Source organism: Schistocerca gregaria, chromosome 4, assembly GCF_023897955.1.
Source record: "Schistocerca gregaria isolate iqSchGreg1 chromosome 4, iqSchGreg1.2, whole genome shotgun sequence".
Taxonomy (NCBI): Eukaryota; Metazoa; Arthropoda; class Insecta; order Orthoptera; family Acrididae; genus Schistocerca; species Schistocerca gregaria.
This window is the reverse complement of record NC_064923.1, coordinates 350,851,850-350,868,554: the sequence shown is the minus strand read 5'-3', so window position 1 is coordinate 350,868,554 and position 16,705 is coordinate 350,851,850. Positions and strand designations below refer to the sequence as shown.

General features: G+C 38.3%; 2 protein-coding genes across 10 annotated transcripts in view; one reads left to right on the top strand and one right to left on the bottom strand.

Annotated features, from left to right (window-relative positions):
* The window catches only part of LOC126266625 (L-seryl-tRNA(Sec) kinase), a 45,190-nt gene extending 35,743 nt beyond the window's left edge, over positions 1-9,447 (bottom strand). Inside the window, exons 1-2 of one of the 9 annotated variants that reach the window (XM_049970985.1) lie at positions 7,407-8,964; positions 3,914-4,178 (exon numbers count right to left, since the gene is read on the bottom strand). In XM_049970985.1, coding sequence (XP_049826942.1) covers positions 7,461-8,432 — 972 coding nt within the window. In that variant the 5' untranslated portion in view covers positions 8,433-8,964 and the 3' untranslated portion in view covers positions 3,914-4,178; positions 7,407-7,460. The other 8 variants (XM_049970977.1, XM_049970983.1, XM_049970979.1 and 5 more) reach the window with 8 other exon arrangements.
* LOC126266624 (ferrochelatase, mitochondrial) overlaps positions 9,329-16,705 on the top strand; it is a 72,257-nt gene continuing 64,880 nt past the window's right edge. The window contains exons 1-2 of the mRNA XM_049970975.1: positions 9,329-10,033; positions 15,516-15,723. Of these exons, the coding sequence (XP_049826932.1) occupies positions 10,009-10,033; positions 15,516-15,723 (233 nt within the window). The 5' untranslated portion in view covers positions 9,329-10,008. The remainder of the gene's footprint in view (positions 10,034-15,515; positions 15,724-16,705) is intronic.

Genomic DNA, 16,705 nt, shown 5'->3' with positions numbered 1-16,705 from the left:
AGTGACAGGTAAATTTGCACGTTCTCGGAATAAATCTGCATACTCCAATAAAACAGGCACTAAAATCTTCTGTTCATCAGCTGTCAAATGTTCTATCTTCTTCCAAATCTTACTTCAGTCCATTATTAACTTTGTCTCCTCGTTGCATTTTTGCGGTACTGTTACAAAAATCTGTGTTTATAACTGCAGCATTTGTTACCTCATCTGGAATCTGTATTATGTCACTTTTACTTAAGCTTGACATTTCAGCAACTTTTGTTCCTCGTGGCAAAACAACATCCTCATTGGTCATATTCATTATTGTAACCTGTACTTTTGCGACATCCTGTCTCACCACTGTAGCGACACCTACACTTCTAGCAACATAACAATGCATTGTATCCAGTAACTCGCTTTTCTCAGATTGCTCAATTAATAACAAAGTTCCTTCCTTGCAACAAGGTGACTTAACTTCAACATAGGTTGTGTGTCCTGCTGCCTTGGGAGTTTGTTGAGGCTGATCAATTTGAACATCGATTCGGATGGTTTGAACTGATGCATTGTTTGGGCGTTCCATTCTCATGATGTCAGTATTGCTGCTCCTTTGAGTACGATCTGAAGAACGATTTCCTAGGTTGTAGTTACTATGGCCTAGACTGATCCTTCTTTCTGCGACAAATATCTCTGCCTCGTTAGCAGACAATAAACTGAATCCAAGTACACCGTCATAATGCATTTCGTTATTTAAAACTACTTGCATCGTTGCTGTGTATTCATCCTTATTTACACCTTTATCTTGGCCTTGGCCAAGAGTTAATTCTATGTAAACTTCTCCATAGTTACGTAGCTTTCCTCCGTTTAACCCTTGCACTTTTACTAGCACTGGTTCCAATTTATCCTGTTTACCTTTGCAACACCACATTAATGAGGTCTGTACTCCTGTGTCAGTAAGTAGTTTGATGTTTCTCCCACGATATACAGCACCTATCATGAAGTCCTTCTCAGTCTGTTTTTTGCTGGAACTAACAGGAATCACTGTCCACATAAATGGGTGGACGGAGTGGAGGGCCCGTATGTCCCCGTACTCATTTAAAGATCTGGCAGATTGTCTATTGTTCGCATTACCTTTCTTCTTGTTGCGACAATCTCTCGAAACAGGACCCTGCATCCTGCAATGATAGCAGATTTGATTCTCTTTACAATCCTTACACTTGTGACCCAGCTTATTGCATCTGTAGCATTGTACCGTTGTGTTGAAAACTCTGTGTTCTTGTTTCTGCACCTCATTCAGTCATCTTAGTGCTTCAACGAAACCAACAGCTGATTCCACTGCTTCCTGGAATGTTTTACATCGTGCCAATCTAACAGCTTTGCTTACTTTCTCTCTGTGCAACCCATGAACGAATGTGTCCAAGGCTCTCTGGTCACCTTCGAACAACTGAATGCGATTTTCATTTCCACCTTCTACTAACTCGTACGTTTGAGCGTTAATGTTTCGAATTCTGTCAGCAAACTGCTCAATAGATTCGTCTCGTCACATTCGCAAACTGTGAAGCTGCTCTCTGTAAAATCTGATCACGTTTTTACGTTTAAATCTCGGAACAACAATCATTCTAAAGACATTGTAATCTTCTGTTGTCTCGAAAGTAGGATCCGTGGTAATGAAATCTTGTGCTGCTCCCTGAATTCTTAATTAGGCAACCACTAGCTTATCAGAATCTGTCTATGAACATACAGGGTAGCACCTTCAAGTTTACGAAAAAAACAATTTCACATTATCTTCGGGTTTCCTGCTAAACATTGTACTGAACACAATAATGAAAAATTCTTTATTGCAGTTACACCTGTACTGCATGAACTATATCATTTGACAAGTCTCTTGGAATGTTACACTCACTTATTTCTGCTTTTAATTGCTGAATCTCTTCTTGCAGTTCATTAATAACAGTTTGTAGATCGACAACGTTACTCTGACTGGATTGCAACATTTCGTCTAATTTAACGCCAGTGAGTCACTCAAATGTAAAATAAAAATCCATCACTGCCTTTCATATTCTAGCCAAACTGGAGTAGACCAATGTGAATTCCAGCATTGGATGTTCATGCGTAGCCAGAAGATGTTCATGCTGTTACCGCTCGAAGTTCACATTGTACTGCACCTCAGTTTGTGTTGTTGCCCCCGATGATGGTTGCGAATGAATATTTTGTCAGGATTTGTAAGCGGTGGGTCCTTGAGGTATGGTAATACGTGAACACGAGAATTAAGTTTAAACAGTTTTACTAACAAAGGTAGATTATAAAACACGCACGCTATGCGCACCCATCATCACTGTGCCTGACATCCTCCGGCTAATTTTACACACACACACACACACACACACACACACACACACACACACACACACATACTCACACACAGGCGAGAAAAGGCATACAAACGAATTTGGTTTCTTCTGCTACTGAGGTCTGGTTTGCTGGTTTTGCTTTGTTAGATATAATGTTTTTATCTAATTTTTCAATTATGCTTGGGTCATAGGCATTGTATTCAAACCACATAATGTCAAAATAAGTTTTCACACTAACAACAAAATACAGAACAAAATAGTCCACAACACCAAAAGAGCCAGCACACCCTACCAAAAATCTGGTATATATAAATTAAGATGTGACAGCTGCTCCTGCTACTACATAGGGCAAACAGGTAGAAATTTTGAGATCCGATACAAAGAGCACACTGATGCACTTCACCTAAACAACTTAAATAGATCCACTTTTGCTACCCATCTAGCAGATAATAAACATTCCATAACAGACATTAAAACTAACCTTCAAATCCTACACACTGTAGACAAGGGAATCAAGATGGATCTTCTCGAACAATTAGAGATTTTTACCCACAAACATAATTCCCCACATACCATTTTAAATGAGCAGACAGAATTGGCGAATAACTCCTTCTTTCAGAATTTTAAAGATTCTTTGAACTTAAAAAACTAAACAGTCATTCAGAAACAGAATGGCCCACACACACACACACACACACACACACACACACACACACACACACACACACACACACACACACACATAAAAGCTTCTACCACTTCTCGCCCCCCCCCCCCCTTCAGCTCTATTCTCTCTCCACATCACCCTCTCAACCCCCCTCTCTATTTTCCTATACCCCCCCCCCCCCCACCGCCAACTCCTTTTCCACACCCTATCAAATACCAGCATTACTTATTATTTTAAGTTAACTATCAACCTCTCATCCCAGACATCATATGCCAAGATCAGCCAATGGAAGGAGCAAGAAATTAGCTGTCATAATACTCTCAATACCAATAATCTTAAATGTAACTGAAATATAATGTAAAAAATCTAGTTTTATATACCTGTTAAAATTGCACAGTTAATTTATAAATAAACATTTTACTAGTTTAAGCTAATTTACATTTATTTTCTATGTAATAAAGACAAATCTCTTGTCAGTGTGAATGATGACTAATAATGTCTCTGGTCAACTTGAAATCTTTGATACTGTAGTTATATTGCAATCTTTGGCTTGTTTATAATGTGTAAATCCTGTATTCGTATCTGTGGCTAAGTGTGTTCAGCGATGATTACGAAAAACAAGATATGTGTTTCCAACAGTGCCTCATAAAAGTAATATACATCTAGAGAAAGTTTTAATATATATACCTGCAGAAAGATTTATCTGTAAGTAACACCTCAAAACGTAAATTAAACTGTAAATATTTCGTGTAACTGTACCACATGTAGTGATTATTTGCTCTTATACGTTAAACATAAATTATGCTGTAAATATTTCGTGTTACTGTACCACATGTAGCGATTATTTGTTCTCGTTTCTGTCTAGCCACCGATACTCAACCACCCACACAATGGGTACAAAAAAAGCACTGAATGTATATACCATCTGATGATGAGTTGCTAGGCAGCTCGAAACCGGTCATGGTTAAATAAAATACATCTACATAAAAGGCGACTGGTTGCAGTAATTTCTGAAAACCTTTCACACCACAGTCGCAGTGTTTCCACATCCACAATGGATAAAAGTCTTATAATCACAAGTGTCCGCAGCTCGTGATCCCGGGTTCAATTCTTGGCAGGGTCAGGGATTTGCACCTGCCTTGAGATGACTGGGTGTTTGTGTTGTCCTCATCATTTCATCATCATTCCTGAAAGTGGAGAGATTGGACTGAGCAAAGATTGGGAATTTGTACGGACATTGATAACTGTGCAGTTGAGCGCCCCACAGACCAAACATCATCACAATCGCAAGTGTGCACATTGTACGCAACCAGTAATAAAAGGCACTAATTGGTGGAACTGAAACTAGTAATGATAGCATTTTGTTGAGAGTTTTCATAAAGATTATGGTAATTGTAGATTGGGCAAGTGTCGAAGTGGTGCATGTACCTTGGGAGTAAGTTCGCCATCCATGCTGCTTTAACTGTCGAATACAATTGCCTATTATAATTTACACGGTCAAAATAAGTGTGTTAACTTAAACATAATAAGGAGCAACTAACATGTCCTAAATGTCCACCTTATTGCCCAGCTCAAGCACACATAAGCCTTGTCTAGATCTCCATGAAGGCACTGCGTTTTGAAAAATTCCAGAATAGCCCTTTCCCGGGAATCGTATTTTTGAGCCTTTACTACGCCATTTGTGGATGAGAGAACTTCATGGCGATTAATTTGAGAAAATGTGAAATTTAAGTTCTACAATAAGCAAGAATTTGCATCAAACTCTAAAACATCCATGTATACCTGTCTACTAGCATGATCATTTACAACAGTATCTATTCTCTAACAATGACTACAGTACCTCTTCCAAATTATGAAAGCTCACCTCTTACTTTTTACTTCTTCTAAATACTGTTTATGCATCTTTGAATGATATTTAATGATTTTCCAAGTTTGTGATGCTATGTTTGCTCATGGGCGAGCATTTCTGCATCCACTGAAATGCCGCATCCTTCTAGATTCACTGACTGCATTTCTGTTCAGTACGACCAACACTTTTTCCTCTAGAGATCTGCAGCAAGAACTGAACTATAAAACTGTTATGGACGTCTCAAGATACTTTTTTTTTTTTAGATATTATAGTTTACCAAACATTCATACATGTGGAATCTTTTCTGTAGACATCATACACAAATTTTCATTAAATGCTCCATTTTACGGCATTTTCTGAAAAATTCATTAGATATAATCTCAGACTGCCCATTTCTGATAAGAACATAAAACAGAAAAACAATTTATGCCAGACAGAAAAGTTTTCATGTACAAAAATAACAGTGTACCTTGCACGACACTGAAAGCTAACAACATACAGGGTCGCAAATTGCTCTCGAGGCACTACCAAGCTGTAGTTGCTTTGTAGAAAGAGGATGTTCCTAGTAGTGACAATTATAAATTAAAAATCAAATAAGGGACTAACAATAATAGTATGACAAGGATAGACTGCTACCTGCCCAGAGGAGACACTCAGTCACAGACAGATGCAACGTAATGACTCAGCCAAAATCCTTTCTTCTGAAGTAATGCATTTTCCTCTACAGAGCTTTTAGGAGCAGACAGACATGCTTGACGCGGTAGTGTTTGGCATAGGGCCTATATGTATCACCACCCCAATAACTGCTTCTTGAAGTGATGAAACTCTCACAGCAGAAGTACCAATACATTAGGCCTTTTCTGAACCCACACCAATTAAAATTGCACACAAAGGACAGCATTATTTCTTTTATTAAAATTAAGGAGAAGTGTATGCTGTCATTTTGTAAGAAACTCATTGCACACTTTAATGTAGTGCCCAGTCTATGTAGGAACATTATTGGACATTAAAAAGAAGATTGTGTCAACTGGAAAGTGCTATTTTCTCAGTCAGATGTTCTCAAGAAAGGACTTTAAGGAGATGTTTCTCAAAATGTGTCTGATGTTGCACGCAAATTACCTCATGTAATTAACTGTAGCTAAAAACTTCTTGACACTAAAATTCACTACCAGAATACAGCAAGCATTAGTGAACTAGGATATATAGTCCATACAGTATCTGATCTGTAGGACTACCACCATGTCTTACAAATTAATTTTCTGCTTACAGACTTTCTTGTAAGCTGTAATGCATCTGTGTACAATGTGCAAATGGTTTAGAGGATACACTTTCAAATCAGATGCTTCATGTTAGGCTTTACTAATGTTGTTGTTGTTGTTGTGGTCTTCAGTCCACAGATTGGTTTGATGCAGCCCTCCATGCTACTCTGTCCTGTGCAAGCCACTTTATCTCCAAGTAACTACTGCAACTTCCTGGCAGATTAAAACTGTGTGCCGGACCGAGACTCGAACTCGGGACCTTTGCCTTTCGCGGGCAAGTGCTCTACCGACTGAGCTACCCAAGCACGAATCACGCCCCCTCCTCACAGCTTTACTTCTGCCAGTATCTCGCCTCCTACATTCCATACTTTACAGAAGCTCTCCAGCGAACCTTGCACAACTAGCACTCCTGAAAGAAAGGATATTGTGGAGACATGGCTTAGCCACAGCCTGGGGGATGTTTCTCGAGTGAAATTTTCACTCTACAGCGCAGTGTGCGCTGATATGAAACTTCCTGGCAGAAGTAAAGCTGTGGGGATGGGGCATAAGTCGTGCTTGGGTAGCGCAGTCGGTAGAGCACTTGCCCGCGAAAGGCAAAGGTCCCGAGTTCGAGTCTCGGTCGAGCACACAGTTTTAATCTGCCAGGAAGTTTCATATCAGCGCACACTCTGCTGCAGAGTGAAAATTTCACTCTAGTAACTACTGAAACATACATACTTCTTAGTCTATTCATCTCTTGGTCTACCTCTATGATTTTTACCCTCCACACTTCCCTCCAATACTAAATTGGTGATCCCTTGATGCCTCAGAATGTGTCCTATCAACCAATCTTTTTCTCTAGTCAAGTTGTGCTACACATTCCTCCTCTCCCCAATTCTATTGAGCACCCCCTCATTAGTTGTGTGATCCACCCATCTAATCTTCAGCATTCTTCTGTAGCATCACATTTCAAAAGCTTCTGTTCTCTTCTTGTCTAAACTATTTATCATCCACATTTCACTTCCATACGTGGCTACACTCCATAGAAATACTTTCAGAAAAGACTTCCAGAAACTTAAATCTATACTCAGTGTTAACAAATTTCTCTTCTTCATAAACACTTTCCTTGCTATAGCCAATATACATTTTATATCCAGTCTTTAGTAATACACAAAGCTATCTAGATGATTTACAATATGGCCAATCCCAATTCAGTTGGAAGATAACTACACCAATAGCTCATTAATTAAAAACCATAATTTAAAGTAAAACCTACTGTGTAGTTGTTATTTTGGTACAAAATCACAATACAAAATTTGTTTAGTTACCTGTGTTTCCAGTGCTTTCTGCCAGTTCTCACAGTTGCATTTACTGTACTGGACCTAAACATTCCTCATAAAAAAAGTTAGCCACCACTGTTGTAACTCTTCCTGCAGTTCATCACTTCTGGTCTCAAACATTTTATATATGACTTCTGGCACCTCCAGAACACCACTTTTCAATTCTTGTAGGAGTAACTGTTTCTTTAAAATTAAGGATTTCTTATTTTTAGCAGCAGCGGTGCTTGCAGATAGTTGCTTTATTTTACTACCTATAACTTTCCGCAGAGCGATATCAGCTTCATGAATGAGATTAGGAGCACATTTTTTATGTGCATTCTCATCATCTTCATTATTCATAGGTAAAACTGGTTCCTTAAGGCTATCCCCTATAACCTGGAATGCAGCTTGAGCATCTCTTTCATCAAATGGCGATTCTGAAGAGAGACAACAGAACCATTTCTCCCACGAATTTTTCTTATTGGGGCAGCACAGTTTTCCTGCCATTCTAATAATAGTACCTTGTGCCACACGATCATCTGATCTCTGAGAGTTGCGACTACAAGCCACCTCTGCTGAACAGTGTAAACAGATTTCTGCAAAACTTATTGTATATTTTCTTGCCATTTTAAAATATTCATACCGCATACTACTGTAATACATATTGTCATCTATGAGAAGGATTGTAGTTTCATTTGTAGTTTGTGAAATGTGCCTTTTGGTATTCTCTATTTGCATACACTGCAAGTAGTCGTCTAGTTCTGAATAGTTCTGTGTTTTCAGGAGGCAAATAATATTTTCAACTACGACAACAACCTTCTTACGAGTTTCACTCCACTTAGTTTGTTCAAGCGAAAGTAGTGGCACTAATGCATCATAACAAATATGAATTATACTGTGATTTTTTTCACCCACGGATCCAGAAACATTAACGTCGCCACTCAACTTCATCAACACTTTTGATAACGTTGTTTTGCCACTAGCTGGCAAACCAAGTAAAATAAGAAGCACAATCTCACTTTCCTTATTTTCCATGGCAGAACAATATTTGGAATTCTTAAGAGTAATTTGGTATACAATTACTAAATAAGACTTAACCCGAACTCATTTGACAATCTTTACATAACGTAACTATTAATTCATGGCATCTGCTTATTCAACTTCGACAGTGAGCTCTCACTTTCAACAAATTAAACGTTTCGATATAATCAACTATTCAACACGATTGCCGACAACTCCACACCGTTTATCAAAGTTTCACTGCAGCGCAGAAAACTCAGTCTGACACTTTACTCTTTAGCGCAAATAACAAACAACTGTCGAAAATATGTGACCAACACTGAAGAAATAAAAAGCGAAAACATTTGGAAAGCACCTAAATTTTGGAACAAGACACTCGTATGATGTTAATACAAATAACGAAAAAATGAATAATTTGTATAGATCCACCAACAATAGCACTATGCGGCCAACTACTGACAGCATATTTCACATTGTACCGCCACCACCATATCCCTGCAACGCGTTGCCACTGAACTCACAACCATCACATTTTAATAATTTTATGCTTCCGTCTAGAGCGAAGCACAACATGCATCATGCGTAGGAATGAGGAGTGTAAGATTTGAGCTTGCAAGAAAAGTTCACCTTTAGAAATACGATGATGTATATCTGAGCGTGTATTCATGAACTATATCAGCAGACAAGTGCTGATTATTGCTCCTAAATTACGGGAAACTTGTAAATTTTCAGTAGCTGTAACACAATCAGGTACCCAAAAACACACCCATATCAGTGCGCATTGGCACCGAGACACCTGTAATTTCTGAAAGCTAATAGAAGAATAACTCAAACGTTGAGCAAATTTAGCAGTGTAGTATACCAAAAATGAATAAATAAGTTAGGGTGCTACTCACTGCCTATAACACTCCATTATTTTAAGTGTCTTGTTATCTGACGTACCTGTTAAAAGACAGCCTGACATCAGTGGAAACGTGCTTGATGCTTGTAAGGATGTCACGAATCGGGACATAGTAAAAGTCTTATTGTGAAATCCATTGTAAATTTTAGCTCCCAGATGTGAAAATTGGCGCTTCAGCGTTTTTATGATTAGACCTAAACAGAGGTTCGGTTGGACAAGAAAAGTATTAACAAGCTGCTTCCTTGAACTAACAAACAGAAACTAGTTTTCAAGTTATTTCTTGCCTTGTGGTATAGACTACATGACATGTACACCAACAATAATGTTATGTATTGTCTTTCCCGACTCAGTGTCGGCTGACGTATGCAAGGATTTTCGTTATATTGGCAGCATGCTGGTGAAATGAAAAACGAGAAGCATGAAAGCGTCCTTTAGACCAGATCAGCTGTTTATATAAACACAATGTTATCTTCATGAAGCAACTTTCTTTATCAAGAGAACCATTATTTCTGTCTTGTTATTTTTTGTAGCCAACGTTACATCACGGCAGAGAAGTGACGAGCACTTTTGGTGTCATCAGTAGGGTAGTTCTCTCACACGTGATTGTCGTCCTGAGACTAAATAGCGAAATTGTAGAGAAGATTTTTGATAGATAGTCCAAATAGATACTGAAATTCTGAGCAATCCATAATGAACACTGTACGCTTCGTAATGGGTAAGTGCTTTCTGCAGTACGTTCTCTCTCTCTCTCTCTCTCTCTCTCTCTGTGTGTGTGTGTGTGTGTGTGTGTGTGTCCATAATACGAAAAAACATTTTAGAAGTAGAGAGTGTGCAGACATAGTATCCACGCTCTGCCGACGAGTAAACAAGACCGACAAATTATCTGTAATTTGAGGGAAAAGAGAGAGAGAAGAAAGTGTAAAACACAATCCAATAATTCTTATTCTTTCTTCAAATACTTTTTCCGCACTTGTTAGATACAAAACGTTCTCGTCTGCGAATATTAGTAATTACAGTGTTATGGAGTCATAATTGCTTTTCTTTTCCCCAAAAAGAATTGTAATAAGGTTGCAGACTGAAATTTGACACTTAGAGAGCTTCCGAAGCAAGATATAACTTCTACAGTGCACGTAACAGTTATATTTCCCTCTACTTCTTCCTGCTCGATCCAGTATCTTCGACCTCCATCCCCTGCCACTGCTTTCTTTCACCCCCCTGCAACTTACAGATAGGAAACAGATAGCATTCACCGTGCATTACATAAAATTAACGTGGTTTCTTTGCATAATTTGACTTGCCAGATAGTGTAGTTGGTACCTACACTGCTGTGAGACTTGTGAAAAAAAATTAAACCAAGTATGACTGTATTTGGATGTACCAGTACTGTTAATCTGCTCCAGCATCTGCATCTACACTCTGCAAATCACCTTGAGGTGCATGGCAGTGGGTGTATCCCATTGTAGCAGTTATCAGGGTTTCTTCCTGTTAGACCTACTTTCACTTATGGAGTGTGGGAAGAATGAGTGTTTGAATGCCTCTGTGTGTGCAGTAATTATTCTAATCTTATCTTCGTGATCACTGTATGAGCGATACGTAGAGGGTTGTTGTATTCCCTGGAGTAATCATTTAATGTTGGTTCATGAAAATTTGTTAACTGACTTTATATGGAAATGTACCTGAACTCCACTGACATAATTTTAGGTGTTGTTCAGAGATAAATACAGAAGATTTTTGTATAAGGCACTCGTGGTCTTCAGTGTATTGTTGTAGGGTGACTACACTTAGTTTGATCTCTTACTGCCATTTCTCTCAGTGAGAGCAATGTAATGAAAATATTTGTATGATAGTACAGATGTCAACATATATAGGACTACCATATGCCTTGCTCGAAACAAATTTGTTCCATTCACCCAAAATACTTCGCCCTTATGCTAAGGTGACAAAAGCCATGGGGTATGGTACCTCCTCGTCAGGCTTCTTTTGCCTGGCATAGAACAGCAATTTGACATGGCATGGACTCAACATGTCACTGAAAATCACCTGCAGAAATATTGAGCCATGCTGCCTCTATAGTTGTCTGTAATTGCACATGTGTTACTGGCACAGGATTTGGTGCACAGACTGACCTCTTGATTATGTCCCATAAATGTTTGATGGGATACATGTCAGGCAATCTGAGTGGCTGAATCATTCTCATGAATTATTCAAAATGTTCTTCAAACCAATGATGAACAATTGTGGCATTGTCATCCATGATAAAAACATATTTGTTTAGGAACATGAAGTCCATGAATAGCTGCAAATGGTCTCCAAGCAACCAAACATAACCATTTCCAATCAATGACTGGTCCAGTCGGACAAGAGGACACAGTCCACTCCATGTAAACATAGCCACACCATTATGGAACCACCTCCAGCTTGTACAAAGCCTTTTTGACAACTTGGGTCTATTGCTTCATGGGATCTGCACTACACTGAGACCCTACCATAAGCTATTGCCAACTTTAATCAGAATTCATCTGACCATGCCACTGTTTTCCAGGCGTCTAAGGTCCAACCAATATGGTCGAGAGCTGAGGAGAGGCACTGCAATGATGTCATGCTGTTGGCGAAGGGACCAGCATTGGTCATCTGCTGCCGTTGCCTGTTAACATCAGATTTCACTGCGCTGTCCTAATGAATACGTCCCACATTGATTTATTCATGTAGTGTTGCTTGTCTGTGAGCACTGACAGCTCCATGCAAATGCCATGGCTCTTGGTCTTTAAGTGAAGGCCACTGTGCGCTTCGTTGGCCATGGTGAGAGGTAATGCCTGAAACTTGGTATCCTCAGCACACTCTTGACACTGCAGTAATTGGAATATTGAATTCGCTAATGATTTCTGAAACAGAATGTCTCATGTGTCTAATTCCAACTACCATTCCACATTCAGAGTCCGTTAATTCCTGTCATGCATACAGCCATAATCACTTAGGAAAGCATTTCACATAAATCGCCTGAGCGCAAATGACAGCTCTGCCAATGCACTGCCCTTTTATAACTCGTATACATGATACTACCACGAACTGTATATGTGCGTTTTGCTATCCCATGACTTTTGTCACCTCAGTGTATGCTTGCATTCAGGATAATTAGTTTCTTCCTCTTTTTTCCTGGATAGTGTTAATTGTGTTAACAATGATACACAGCAGTGTAGATAGGTTTAGCAATGGAAGATTTGGCCAGTAAACACATTGTGCAGTGGAAAATGGCACATTTACACCCCAGTGAGTTCTTCCTGCCTTAAAGCCAACTATAACACAGTACTTGCATTATTCTGTGATTTGTATTTTACCTTTCGGTGTTTGCATATCACAGCCTTGTTCACTGCTGTGAGGACATTTTCACAGAAATAAAGTTAACTGGAACAACAAAATGACTAAATCATAATTATGTTATCACTCTAATCAGTTGCCAGACGTTGCAGATTCCATATACCAAAATATACAGGAGATAACCCGGAATAATCTCCAAAATTTTGGTGATAGAGTTCAGATTCATCCTGCATAATATTCATGAAGGTATATAGTTACATTAGAAACAGAAGGTAAATTTTGTGCTGTGTTTCCCCCTAAATTGTAAGTTATCTCATTAATCAAACAGTGGAAAATCCAGGAAGGATTGTAACAATATTATGAAAAGGAAAGTTGCTACTCACCATATAGAGAAGATATGGAGTTGCAGACTGTCACACATAAAGCTTTCGGCCAGTAAGGCTTTATGTGTGATAGTTTTTTATTGTGCCCATCAGCAACTCAGCATCTCCACTATATGGTCAGTAGTAACTCCCCTTTTCACAATAAAGTTATCTCGTTACTGTGCTGATATGCTCTTTGAAGGATAAATAAAAATATTTATTATTTTGTACAAAATACTACTCATCTTTGACAAAGGTCATCCACAACTGTTGTTATATTTGATTAAATAGCAGCTCCAGCTGCATGTAATGTATTTATTTTCACTAAATAAGATATGTTTTTTATGTAACTGGAGCTGTATTTAATCAAATAAAACTGTTGACAAAGTATGCATAATATGCAGTTCTTAGCGCTTGCATCTGTATATGCGCGGATGGATATGTGTGTGTGTGTGTGTGCGCGAGTCTATACCTGTCCTTTTTTCCCCCTAAGGTAAGTCTTTCCGCTCCCGTGATTGGAATGACTGCTTACCCTCTCCCTTAAAACCCACATCCATTTGTCTTTCCCTCTCCTTCCGTCTTTCCTGATGAAGCAACCGATGTTTACAAAAGCTTGAATTTTGTTTGTGTGTTTGTGGGTCTTATCAACATACCAATGCTTTCATTTGGTAAGTTACATTATCATTGTTTTTAGATATATTTTTCCCAAATGGAATGTTTCCCTGTATTATATTCATATCAGATGAAAATATATTGTTTTATCAGTGTCTTTAGAAATGGAATAAAAACTTCAAATAAATTTAACTCGTATGTGAAGGAGTTCAGTATATCAATGTAGCAGTAGGTCACTCGACTGTGACTAAATGTATTTTCTTCATAAACTAGCTCAATCTTTGTGAGATACTATGCATATTATTGATGGCAGACCTCAATCAAAGGAAAGTTCAGTTCAAGTTAAAAAGAGAGATAGAGATTGCTCACACTGTAACAGCCATTACTGTGATTTTAAAGTGGGTTGTTTGATAGTATTTCAAATCATACAAAATGCAATAAAACAGCAGACCATTTATTGCAGATAAATTTACTGCTTAAAAAGTCATCCATCATAACATAATCAGCAAGGCATGCTTGAATGTTTCACAGAAGACTGATAATTGTTAGGAATCTCATGGCAGATTTGTAGTGATTTACCCTCAATTTCACCCTTGGAATGAGTTACAAAAATAAATGAATAAATAAATAAATAATCAAGTGGGATGACAGGCATAGCCCTTGCAGCTTTTCAGAAAAAATGAAACATCTCAGAGATACAATGTTCAACAGTGCACTCTGAGCTGTCTCCACTAAGGAAAAGAGACACAGTTTCCCATATCACAACTAGAGGCAGTTGAAATTGTATTTCCTGCTTCCATATACTGTACAACCAATAATTCCAGTAGTGATATTTTGCAATTAGCCTGCAAACTTGAGCCAGATAAGACGACCAACCAACCTGCAAAGTCAAATTTTATCTTCGTTGATGACCCCACACAATCTGAGTGATAATTACAGTTGTGGATTGGTAAGTGTTTGAAGAACTCTATGATGAATTGCATCATGGATCTTTCAGAACATTCTGGTAGAGTACATGTACCTGTACTGAGGACATGGTAGGGTTGTGGACACTGATAACAGTGGAGGTTCAATTGCAAGCAGTCATTGCACAGTGGGGGAGGTGCAATTCAGAAACTGAAGGCTACTCACAAGCAGAACTTCTAAGCTACAGCTAACAAACCTGTGAATTATACTGTTAACAAGTAATGCCAGTAAGACAAATGATTTGACAACTCTGATGGTTGCTTCTAGCAGGTGAAGTACACAGTTCAGCAGACAACAGCATACTAAGGTGAGTGCCCTTCAAAACAAAGAAGTGGACTCATCGAGTGTTGAGAATAAGAATGCCTTTCTGCACAGGTGCCAACTTATTTTACACTAGCCCTACATGCACTTTATCATTCACACTGTGCACAGAGAATGCCACAGTCACTACTGTTTCTCCAAAATGACCATCTTCTCTCTGATTGTTTCATGATTTGACTTTTTCCAAAGTCTCATAGTTTTTTAAGCATTTGTCATATGTATGTTTGTTATATTGTTATTTGCTTCTAGATGAACTCAGTTACATAATGGTTGTGTCAGGCAGTTACTGGGTTTTATGTCACTCATTTTTAAGGATTATCATGTAGCCTCTTTAGGTAACTTCTTACTTTATGTATTCATATTAGGAAGAAAGCAGTTACTTTGAAAGGTTGAAGCAAGTGCACGTAATTTCTGCAGAAACACTTGACTTTGTTATTATAGTGTGATTCCTCTTTATGACTAGTGTCTTAAAAATTGTAGCCATTCAGTCCCCAGAAGGATAAGAGTGCAGTTTCATTCCCATTCAGGAAATTTGTTATTTCAATGTTATTTTCCAAATGTAAAACTTCCACTATAATATTTTACAATGCTTCATTACCTCCTGGTATTCTTTGTGGTCAGGTCGACATCTTCCAGTAACTAATAACATGAAACAACTGAAATATTTGTCTACAAAAGCAGCATCACAACCCTTGTCAGAATCTGTGACTGCACCGAAGACAGCAATCCTTATGCTGAACATGGGTGGTCCCAAGACAACAGATGAAGTCCATGACTATTTGCTTAGAATAATGACAGATAGAGATATGATTCAACTGCCTGTACAAGGGTAAGTAAGAAAGTGTATTTCTGTGTTCTGGAAAATTGTCAGGAAATTATGTGCTTTTTGTCCTAGGTTAGAATAGTCTGAAGTGGAGCATGCTTCTACTATGGAGATTTTTGTTCCAAGTTAGTCTCAATAATTTTACATAGTAAATTACTTTTACATCTTTAAATTTACTGGAACACATAAGTTGATGAAGAATTCACCCCTCCCATTAAAGATAGTCACTGCCTTACAGAATAAGAATGATAGGCAAAATGTTCATGACAAATAAGCAGACAAAGTATTAAGTAAAAGTCTTTGGTTTTTTTTACACATTATATTCACTCTGTTCCCCTAGATTGTGTCAAAGAAAAATACAATACGTTCTTCAACAATGATACAGTCATTACTCTCCCTGCTCTCTGTATAAAATAAACAGTTAAAGTAAAACACTGGTAAAAATAGCAGCAAGGGGGTGGGAACAATGCACATTGATGATGATTAGTAGTTGTAGGGGAGGAGGAGGGTAAAGTAAGATAAGCCATCACAACATGCAACTGGAACAAGGTTACTATTACTGAAATCTGTGCAAAGGTCATTCATTTTTGAAGTCTCCTGTGCTGCAGTTGACTGTTTCAGTTCCAAGAAATGTGGTTGGTAGTGACACCAGTTCTTGGTAAAACATGCAAGTTTCGCCTTGCTTGGTCTACTAGGTGGGACACCAGCCATACACTTGTTTAGTTTTGTGCACCAGTTATGGTGAGATAACAATTGGGTTGACATGGGAGCATTTCTGCATGATGATTTTGTATGTAAGGTAGGGCCAAATGCAAATTGGTGTTTGAATATTTTCAGCTGGATTAATGAGTTCAAACATGAGAGAAACTCTTGAAGACAAAAGTTGGTTAGAATGCTAAATGAAACATGGTTAGCTGTCAAAAGGTAATGCCCAAAGTCGTGAATGAATACTATAACAAAATCCTATTGAAAGACCTGTCTCAAAACC